The 11,660-nt window shown below is 38.7% G+C and overlaps 1 protein-coding gene across 1 annotated transcript in view; it reads right to left on the bottom strand.

Moving 5' to 3' along the window:
- Positions 1-11,142: 11,142 nt before the first annotated feature.
- The window catches only part of DZIP3 (DAZ interacting zinc finger protein 3), a 102,045-nt gene continuing 101,527 nt past the window's right edge, over positions 11,143-11,660 (bottom strand). The window contains exon 31 of the mRNA XM_052643282.1: positions 11,143-11,346. Coding sequence (XP_052499242.1) covers positions 11,236-11,346 — 111 coding nt within the window. The 3' untranslated portion in view covers positions 11,143-11,235. The remainder of the gene's footprint in view (positions 11,347-11,660) is intronic.

Raw genomic sequence — 11,660 nt, 5'->3', positions numbered from 1 at the left:
TGGTGATGGAAGTAAAGTTCGATGCTGTAAAGAGCAATATTGCATAGGAACCTGGAATGTTAGGTCCATGAATTAAGGCAAATTGGAAATGGTCAAACAGATGGCAAGAGTGACTATCGACATTTTAGGAATCAGCAAACTAAAATGGACTGGAGTGGGTGAATTTAATTCAGATGACCATTATATCTACTACTGCCAGCAAGAATCCTTTAGAAGAAATGGAGTAGCCATCATAGTCAATAAGAGTCCAAAATGAAGTACTTGGATGCAATCCCCAAAACGACAGAATGATCTCTGTTCATTTCCAAGGCATACCATTTAATATCACAGTAATCTAAGTTTATGCCCTGACCAGTAATGCTGAAGAAGCTGAAACTAAACGGTTCTATGAAGACCTACAAGACCTTCTAGACTAACACCCAAAAAAGATGTCCTCTTCATTATAGGGGACTGGAATGCAAAAGTAGGAAGTCAAGAAATACCTGGAGTAACAGGCAAATTTGGCCTTGGAGTACAGAACGACGCAAAGCAAAGGCTAATAGAGTTTTGCTAAGGGAATACACTGGTCATAGCAAACATGCTATTCTAACAATACAAGAGAAGGCTCTACACATGCACATCACCAGATGGTCAATACTGAAATCAGATTGACTATATACTTTGCAACCAAAGATGGAGAAGTTCTATACAGTCAGCAAAAACAAGACCCAGAGCTAACTGTGGCTCAGATCATGAACTCCTTATGGCCAAATTCAGACTTAAATTGAAGAAAGTAGGGAAAATCACTAGACCATTCAGGTTTGACTTAAATCCCTTACAAATATACAGTGGAAGTGACAAATAGATTCAAGGGATTAGATCTGATAGTGTCTGAAGAACTATGGACAGAGGTTTGTGACATTGTACAGAAGGCAGGGATTGAGACCATCCCCAAGAAAAATAAATGCAAAAAGGCAAAATGATTGTCTGAGGAGGCCTTACAAATAGCTGAGAAAGGAAGCGAAGCTAAAGGCAAAGGAGAAAAGGAAAGATACACCCATTTGAATGCAGAGATCCAAAGAATATCAAGGAGCAATAAGAAAGCCTTCCTCAGTGATCAGTGCAAAGAAATAGAGGAAAACAACAGAATGGGAAAGACTAGAGATCTCTTCAAGAAAATTAGAGATACCAAGGGAACATTTCATGCAAAGATGAGCACAATAAAGGACAGAAATGGTATGGACCTAACAGAAGCAGAAGATATTAAGAAGAGGTGGCAAGAATACATAGAAGAACTATACAAAAAAGATCTTCAAGACCCAGATAACCACGGTGGTGTGATTACTCACCTAGAGCCAGACATCCTGGAATGCAAAGTCAAGTGGGCCTTAGGAAGCATCACTATGAACAAAACTATTGTGGGTGATGGAATTCCAGTTGAGCTATTTCAGATCCTAAAAGATGATGCTCTGAAAGTGCTGCACTCAATATGCCAGCAAATGGAAAACTCAGCAGTGGTCACAAGACTGGAAAAGATCAGTTGTCATCCCAATCCCAAAGAAAGGCAATGACAAAGAATGTTCAAACTACTGCACAATTGCATTCATCTCACACACTAGCGAAGTAATGCTCAAAATTCTCCAAGCCAGACTTCAACAGTACCTGAACCGTGAACTTCCAGATGTTCCAGCTGGATTTAGAAAAGGCAGAGGAACCAGAGATCAAACCAATATCCAGTAAATCATTGAAAAAGCAAAAGAGTTCCAGAAAAACATATACTTCTGCTTTTTTGACTATGCCTAAGTCTGTGTGGATCAGAACAAACTGTGGAAAATTCTTACAGAGATGGGAATACCAGATTACCTGACCTGCCTCCTGAGAAATCTGTATGCAGGTCAAGAAGTAACAGTTAGACCTGCACATGGAACAACAGACTGGTTCCAGATTGGGAAAGGAGTATGTCAAGGCTGTATATTGTCACCCTGCTTATTTAACTTATATGCAGAGCACATCATGAGAAATGCTGGATTGGATGATGCACAAGCTGGGATCAAGATTGCTGGGAGAAATATCAATAACCTCAGATATGCAGATGACACCACCCTTCTGGCAGAAAGTGAAGCAGAACTAAAGAGCCTCTTGATGAAAGTGAAAGAGGAGAGTGAAAAAGTTGGCTTCAAACTCAACATTCAGAAAACTAAGATCATGGCTTCTGGTCCCACCACTTCATGGCAAATGTAAGGGGAAACAACAGAAACAGTGAGAGACTTTATTTTGGGGGGCTGCAAAATCACTGCAGATGGTGACTCCAGCCACAAAATTAAAAGACGCTTGCTCCTTGGAAGAAAAGCTATGACCAACCTAGACAGCATATTAAAAAGCAGAGACATTAGTTTGCCAACAAAGTCCATCTAGTCAAAGCCATGGTTTTTCCAATAGTCATGTATGGATGTGAGAGTTGGACTATAAAGAAAGCTGAGTGATGGAGAATTGGGGTGCTGGAGAAGACTCTTGAGAGTTCCTTGGACTGCAAGGAGATCCAACCTGTCCATCCTAAAGGAAAGCAGTCCTGAAGATTCATTAGAAGGATTGATGCTGAAGCTGAAACTCCAATACTGTGGCCACCTGATGCAAAGAACTGACTCATTGAAAAGACCCTGATGCTGGGAAAGGTTGAAGGCGGGAGAAGAAGGGGACAACAGAGGAAGAGATGGTTGGATGGCATCAGCGATGCAATGGACATGAATTTGAATAGGCTCCAGAGTAGGTGGTGGACAGGGAAGCCTGGTATGCCAGAGTCCATGGGGTCGCAGAGTCAGACACAACTGAGTGACTAAACTGAACTGAAGCTTTTTGGGGGAGAACATCAATAGAATATTAGTGGAGCTCAGATCTGCCCAGCTGGGTGGTGGTCCTCGGTGGGTCCTGGTCTTACTGTCTTAGTCCAGTTGGCTAAAGCAATCTCCTTAGTATGTAACAACCATAGTACTGTGTGAAATCCAGGAAAAAAAAAGAAAAAAAACCCAGAAAGCTTAATTGAGATATAATTAACATACAATAAACTGTACATATTTAAAGCACACAACTTGATAAGTATTGGTATAAATATGCTCTCAGGAAACTATCATCACAATAATGATCATATTTTCCACCTCCCAAATTTTTCCTTGTGCTCCTTCCTGTTCCTCCCTGCTCCCAGGTAACCACTGATGTGTCTTCTGTCAATATAGATAAGGTTTGGTGGCGGGGGGGGGGGGGGGGGGGTGTTGGGGGGGGTAGAGCGGGACTTCCCTGGCTGTACAGTGGGTAAGACTCCATGCTTTCAATGCAGGGAGCACGAGTTTGATCCCTGGTGAGGAAACTAAGATCCTGCATTCCACATGGTATGGCCAAAACAAAAAGTAGATGTTTTCATTTTCTAGAATTTTACAAGAATGGAATCATATAATATGTATTACATTTTTGTCTGGCTTCTTTCAATTAGCAGAATTATTTTGAAATTATCCAAATTGTTGTATGTATCAAAAATTTGTCCTTTTTATTATTTTATTATTTATCTATTTACATACTGAGGGGTTGTGATATAATGAGATATGTATGTTTGGTCTTTGTCTCCAGGTCTACCCTGAGAATTGTCTGAATGTTTCTCAGCATGCTAATGAGATGACTTGGCTGAGGGGCCCCTAGATAGCTTCAAGATAGGGGCTGGTCACCAGAAAGACATGTTGGAATTCTGTGTCCTGATCTCATTTCTTCAAGGATGGGAAAAGGACTGGAGACTGAAGTATTCACCAATAACCAGTGATTTAATTAATCATGCCCATATAAAACCCCTTAAAAAATAGGTTCAGAGAGCTGAGTTAGTGAACACAAGGTGCTAGGAGGGTACCACACCCAGAGAAGGCATAGAAGCTCTGTTCTCCTCCCCTATACCTTGTGCTATTCATCTCTTCCATCTAGCTGTTCCTGAGTTGTACTGTGTATACTAAATGGGTAATAATAGTTAAGGAAAGAGCTTTCCTGAGTTCTGTGAGCCATTCTGGCAATTATGGACCCTGAGGAATTGGGTCATGCAAACCCCCAAATTATAGCCAGTCAGTCAGAAATATGGGAGTCCAGGGACTTGTGACTGGCATCTGAAGTTGGTATAGTCAGTGAAGTTGTGGGTCTGAGCCCTTAATCTGTGAGGTCTGTGCTAAGCCCAGGTAGTGTCAGAATTGAACTGAATGGTAGGACACCCAGTTGGTGACCAGAGCATTAGAAAACTGTGGTGGGGTAAAACATCCATATATTTGGTGTCAGAAGTGTTGTGAGCAAAATAGCTCAGTGGAAGGTTCGGGTTACTTTCAGTTTAGAGGTAACACAAATTGAGCTTCTATGAACAGTTCTGTACAAGTCTTTGTATGGACTTATGCTTTCACATCTCTTGGATAAATACCTAGGAGTGGAACAGCTGGGTCTATAGATGGTGTATGTTAAACTACACAAAAATTTCAAACTGTTTTCCAAAGTGATGTTTTATATTCCTGAAAGCAGCATATGAGAATTCCATATGCTCCACATGTTTACCAATATGTGGTAATTTCAACTTTTTTAGACACTCTCATAAATGTATAGTGGCATCTCATTGTGATTCTATTTTGCATTTTCCTAATGACTAATGATGTTGAACATCTTTTTGTATATTCATTTTGTAACGAGTATCTGTTCTAATTTGGGGACCATTTTTTATGGAATTATTTTTCAATTGCATTTTGAAAGTACTCTATATATACTGGATAAATGTAATTTATGTGATTTAAAAATATTTCTCAGTCTATGGCTTGTCTTTTTATTCTATTAACAGGATCTTTTGAAGTGTAGTTCTTTCAGATGAAGTCTGATTTATCAGTTTCTCCTTCTGTGGATTGCTGTTTTGGTGTTATATTTAAGGATCCTTTGGTATTTAACCCAAGGACACAGAAAAAATCTGTTCTATATTTTCTTCTAGAACTTGTACAGTTTAAAATATTGCATAGAGATCTATGATCCAATGCAAGGTGCAAGGTATGGATCAAAGCTTATTTTTTATTTGGATATTTAATTGTTCCACTACCATTTGTCGAAAGCACTAGTGTTTCCACTGAATTGCCTTTAAATTTTGGTCAAAACAAGTTGTTCATATATGTAAAGATTTATTTCTGGTCTCTGTTCCCATTAATGGATTTTTCTATTTTGACATACTATATTACCTCACTATCTTGATTACTATAACTGCGAAATTAGTGCAGAATTCAGGTAGTGAAATTTCTTCATCTTTGTTCTTTGTTTTGCCTATATGTTCAGTACAGTTCAGTCGCTTAGTCGTGTCCAATTCTTTGCAACCCCATGAATCGCAGCACGCCAGGCCTCCCTGTCCATCACCAACTCCCAGAGTTCACTCAGACTCACATCCATCGAGTCCGTGATGCCATCCAGCCATCTCATCCTCTGTCATCCCCTTCTCCTCCTGCCCCCAATCCCTCCCAGCATCAGAGTCTTTTCCAATGAGTCAACTCTTCGCATGAGGTGGCCAAAGGACTGGAGTTTCAGCTTAGCATCATTCCTTTTAAAGAACACCCAGGACTGATCTCCTTTAGAATGGACTGGTGGTATCTCCTTGCAGTCCAAGGGACTCTCAAGAGTCTTCTCCAGCACCACAGTACAAAAGCATCAATCCTTCGGTGCTCAGCTTTCTTCACAGTCCAACTCTCACATCCATACATGACTACTGGAAAAACCATAGCCTTAACTAGATGGATCTTTGTTGGCAAAGTAATGTCTCTGCTTTTCATTATGCTATCTAGGTTGGTCATAACTTTCCTTCCAGGGAGTAAGCGTCTTTTAATTTCATGGCTGCAATCACCATCTGCAGTGATTTTGGAGCACCCCAAAATAAAATCTGACACTGTCTCCACTGTTTTCCCATCTGTTTCCCATGAAGATGGAAGCGGATGCCATGATCTTTGTTTTGTGAATGTTGAGCTTTAAGCCAACTTTTCACTCTTCTCTTTCACTTTCATCACAAGGCTTTTTAGTTACTCTTCACTTTCTGCCATAAGGGTGGTATCATCCGCATATCTGAGATTATTGATATTTCTCCCGGCAATCTTGATTCTAGTCCTTAGAATTTCCAAATCAAATTTATAATCAGCTTGTAGATTTCTATGAAAAAAGTCTGTTGGGATTTTAACTGGGACTGTGTGGAATTTATAAATCAACTTGGGGAGAATTGAGACCTTGTATCAAGTGTTTCAATCCCTGAAGATGGTAGTTTTTTTCATCTATTTATGTCTGTGTATTAAAAAGGTTTCACTTCTACCTTTCCAAGCTGAATGCCTTTCACTTCTATTTTTAATTTCACTGGCTAGACCAGTTAATACAATATTAAATTGAAGCTGTGATAGCAGACATTCTTGCCTCATTCCAGAACACAGTGGGAAAGTATTTAGTATTTCACCAGGGGTTTTAAAATAAGGTCATGCGGTGCTTTAGTTGCTCAGTCATGTCTGACTCTATGCGACCCCATGCACTGTACCCCGCCAGGCTCCTCTGTCCATGGGGATTCTCCAGGCAAGAATACTGCAGTGGGTTGCTATGCCCTCCTCCAGGGGATCTTCCCAACTGAGGGATTGAACCCAGGTCTCCCACTTTGCAGGCAGATTCTTTACCGTCTGAGCCACCAGGGAAGCCCTAAGGTTAGGTTCTTTATTTAAGATTATTATTTCCTGAGGTAAGACTGTGTTTGATATAAACTCACAACTAACTGCTTTTGCTGCATCCCATAGGTTTTAGATAACTGGGTGTTTTTTGTTGTCATTTGTTTCTAGGTCTTTTTAATTCCCTCTTTGATTTCTTCAGTGGCCCACTGGTGGTTTAATAACACATGGTTCAGCCCATATATGTTTGTGTTTTTTTATATTTTTTTCTTGTAGTTGACTTCTAATCTCATAGTCTTGTGATCAGGAAGGATGCTTGATATAATTTCAATTTTCCAAAATTTACCAAGGCTCATGTTGTGGCCCAGTATGCAGTTAGTTTCTGGAGAGTGTTCCATGTGCACTTGAGAATCATGTATATTCTGCTGCTTTTGGATAGAATGCTCTATAAATATCAGTTAAGATCATCTGGTCTAATGCATCTTTTAAGGTCTACGTTTCCTTACTCATTTTCTGTCTGGATGATCTGTCCATTGATGAAAATGGGGTGTTACAGTCACCTACTATTATTGTGTTAGTATTGATTTCTCCTTGATGGCTTTTAGCATTTGCCTTTTAAATTGCCATGCTCCTATGGTAGGTACATACATATTTACAGCTGTTATATCTTCTTCTTGGATTATTGATCCCATGATCATTATGTAGTGTCCTTCTTTGTCCGTTAGTCTTTATTTTAAAGTCTATTTTGTCTGATGTGAGTACTGCTACTCCAGCTTTCTTCTGATTTCCATTTGCATGGAATATCTTTTACTCTCCCCTCACTTTCAATCTGTATGTGCCCTTGGATCTGAAGTGGGTCTCTTGTAGACTGCATATATATAGGTCTGGTTTATGTATCCACTCAGCCAATCTGTGTCTTTTGGTTGAAATATTTGATCCATTTTTGTTTAAGGTAATGCCATCTTATTGTTTTGGATTTGTTTTTATAGGTATTTTCTCTTCCCTCCCTCTTCTGTTCTGTTCTCTTGTGATTTGAGGATTATCTGTAGTGTTGTGTTTGGATTGCTTTTTTGTTTTTCATCTGTTGTATATTTTTGCTTTGAAGTTACCATAATGTTTTAATGTAGCAGGCTACACACACACACACACACACACACACACACACACACACACACACACAAGACTGTTTTAAGTTGATGGTCTTTTAATTTCAAATGCATTTCCAATACCCTGCATTTGCACTCTCTTCTCATGATTGCTGCTTTTTATACCATATTTACGTGTGGATGGTTCCCCACCTGAGAGGCTGTGTGAGTGGATGATTCCTACCTGAAAGGTTCTGTGATAAGAGATTAAGGTATGCCAGGAGCATTTTATAAATGTAGAGGAGTTTTGCTAAATTTTGAATCTGGTAAAAACAAATTAACCATAAAAATAAAATTAATCATCTGTACTAGGACACTGTTTAGAGTAAAAGGGAGCACTATTAATATGTCAGGACAACAGGCATTAATTGAAACCATCCAAAGCAAACCAAGACATCTGAGGGAAAAGTCAAACTTTTCTTACCATACTGTATCACTATTATATATATTTTTATGTATTCAATACCATGTTCATAGCCCCAAATAATCAGATTTACCATTTGTTTCATTTTATTTTGAAGCATATTATTTAAAATAATATTTGTGTATACACTCAGTCCAGAATGGGGAGACCACTATGAAGCACTGACAGAGAGAACACCAGCTAAGGCACAGAGATTTGCATTCAAATCACAGAATGCCACTTCACAGCTGTGACCTCAGACAAAGTATACCCTCTTAGCTGAGCCTCAGTTTCACCGTCTGCAAAATAAAAAGGATAGTATCCACTTTAAAGTTATTAGTGGATCAAACAAAGCAACATTTGATCAAGGAAGGTGTCCCATAAAAGCTGGAAAATGTTATTATACACATGGACAATGAATATAAAGGAAAACACTACAAGACATATCTGACAGCAGCTGCAGTGATGTTACATTACAGGAGGTGTACAGATTGTTTGTAAAGTAAATATTACTTCTCTCACTGAATTTCTGTGCAGTATGGTGTTCTGCGTCCTTCAGCAGCCACAGGCATGACAGCAATCATTGTTTATAATAGAATGACTGCTATGCTGCTGCTGCTGCTGCTAAGTCGCTTCAGTCATGTCTGACTCTGTGTGACCCCATAGATGGCAGCCCACCAGGCTCCGCCATCCCTGGGATTCTCCAGGCAAGAACACTGGAGTGGGTTGCCATTTCCTTCTCCAATGCATGAAAGTGAAGTCGCTCAGTTGTGTCTGACCCTTAGCGACCCCATGGACGGCAGCCTACTAGGCTCCTCCATCCATGGGAGTTTCCAGGCAAGAGTACTGGAGTGGGTTGCCATTGCCTTCTCTGAATGACCGCTATAGTTGTCTTTATTGTTAAACCTCAAAAAGAAAAACAAATCCCATTACCTTTAGCATCTGCAGAGTTGGACATGACATTCAAGAGCATGTTCTTACTACATTCTCACTATGTATCAGCTACCCTGTTAAGTTCTCTGGCCCCATCTTTGGAGCTAAGAACAACAGGTCAGCACCAATACAGCCTTGCAGCTTGAGTTTATGGAGGAAACATGTGACTTACGGAGTATCAGGACTCTCTCAAGAATTAGGACTGGCTTAGCCACTATTTAATCACATGATCTAGGGCACACTGTTCCTATAAAATGAGGCAATAGACCAGACGATCATTAAAGACCCTATAAACTCTGACATTCTATGATTCTAAGATATTCTTGATATTTTACAAGTATAGATGACTGACTTCTTGGATATTTTCCTCCCCTTTCTCACAAGAGAAGATAAAGTTTAAGCATAATTAAACAGAAAGAGATGTTTGAAAGAGATTTCAAGTAGTTTTAGGATATAGTTACAGCAATAAACACAAATAATAGGCATTCAATTATGAAACATTTATTCTTTCCCACATGAAAGTGTAAATACAATTGTAAACATACACTAAAAAATGTTTTACAAGGTAATCTGCTATATGACCATGATCTTGAGGTGTTAGATGAGATAATTATTAAAGGCCCTGTTCTGAATTGTATAATTCTAAGACTTTTTTGGCACTTAACAAATCTAGATGACTGCCTTCACTTTGGGGTATTTTCTTTCACCTTGTCCAGTCTATTCTCATTAGAGAAGAAAACATCATACAATTTTAGAAACAGTAATTTTAAGCAGAGATTTAAAATAACTTCAAGATACATTTATAGTGAAATATAAAGGTAAAATAGTTGCTGAGTCAGGAAACACTTATTCACAGAATGAATTTCATTAATTTATGGAAAATAATACGAACCAAGTAACATTTCTCTTACAAAGTAACTGAATACTTTTACTAATAATTTTGAAGCTAGAGATATGTATAACACAACATTTACACAGTACTAATTTCAAAATAATATTTTTGACCTCTAAGAATGAAAGTTCTCAATGACAAGCTTTAAATGTGCCACTTAGCTCAGTGGGTGTCAACCCTGTCATAAAAGACAACTACACACAAACAGGACACCACCCATGCATGAGAAAGTGAAATCAGAAACTTCTAAGGCTGAAAAAAAATTCCTCCAAAGCATAAATGATTAAGGTCCAAAGAGCATGTTTACAAGTAAAGTTATTTAAATAAGCAAGTGGCTTAATTTGCATACTAATTTTCTTACTGCTTTCTGATTTCTGATTTGGGGGGCTATTTATCGTGTATCTACTGTGCAAGACATTGAGAACAGTAAGAATCATCAGGCATGGTCCCAGTGGCGTGCTGGTAAATCTTTAATAACAAGCTCTTGGGGGGAAGGGAAAAAAAGCCCTTACCTATAGCATTCACCAATTTCTGTGGTGTAAAATACCAGATTTCAAGCTAATAATAGTTTGAAAAACTGTTTCACAAAATTCCTAAAACTAAGAATTATCTCTCACAAACCAGTACAGTATATAAGCCAGCTCCAAGACATCAGTGGTTGGTCCTCAACCTCAAGTAGCTCATAATCTATTCACAGATACATATTTTAGAGAATAGGAAAGAATGGGGAAGATAGAGATAAAACATAAATAAATAACATATATTTTATAAGTAATTTTAAAAGTTAAAAGGAACACTAAAATCTGAGGAATTTTCTTACTCTTGTTTACATTTAGTACAGGAATTAAAGTGTAGCATATTCAGGAGAAAGTAAAGGATGAGTGGAATAAGGAAAAGAGAAGATATCCTAAGATACATGTTAACAGTAATCACGTTTAAGTTGGAAGAAAATATCTACTAAAATAAGGGCAAATCTAATGTAACTTTCAAAATTTTATCTTCTTTAAACCCTTTCAGTTCAGTTCACAGTCCTGAAGATTTGTCCTCTCCTCTTTGGCTGCAGCTTTGATGAGATTAGCTAGCTTATTTTGAATAATACTGAAGAACATACCACTTCACATCACTCATACTATTAGCTCAAATAAGTGGAAAACTAAATTCTGGAGTCTGAAAATTGAACTTCCTTTGCATAGTCACCCTGCTGAATCAGATCTTGGGCAAGTGCCGGCTGGGGTGACCTGGAAATTCTTCTGGTAGCAAAACATGGAGTCTGCAGGTTGGGCAGGTTCCCTGTTGCATCAACCAAGGTCTAATGCACTAAGAAGCAAAAAGAGTCATGTCAGTCACTCAGATTTAGCCTAGCAGAGGCAGGTGTAACTCTATACATCAGGGCTGCCAACCAATATGTCTCCAGATGGATCTTAAGAGCCTTATTTGGTGGATTGCCATGAAAACTGCTGCCATCAAGGCACTTTGTCCATGGTTTGCTGAGCAATACAGTTGGTAACAGGACAACACTTTTCAGCCAGTTTATTTTAATAAGTTCCTTTCTTCAACTCCAATCTTCAGGTAGATTAGCACTTCTTCCTAAAAAGGAGGTTGAGGAAACCTGCTATATTTTTTTCTATTTA

This window comes from Budorcas taxicolor, chromosome 1 (genome assembly GCF_023091745.1).
Source record: "Budorcas taxicolor isolate Tak-1 chromosome 1, Takin1.1, whole genome shotgun sequence".
Classification (NCBI taxonomy): Eukaryota; Metazoa; Chordata; class Mammalia; order Artiodactyla; family Bovidae; genus Budorcas; species Budorcas taxicolor.
Note: the sequence above shows the minus strand (reverse complement) of the source record. Positions and strands in the feature narration are given on the sequence as shown.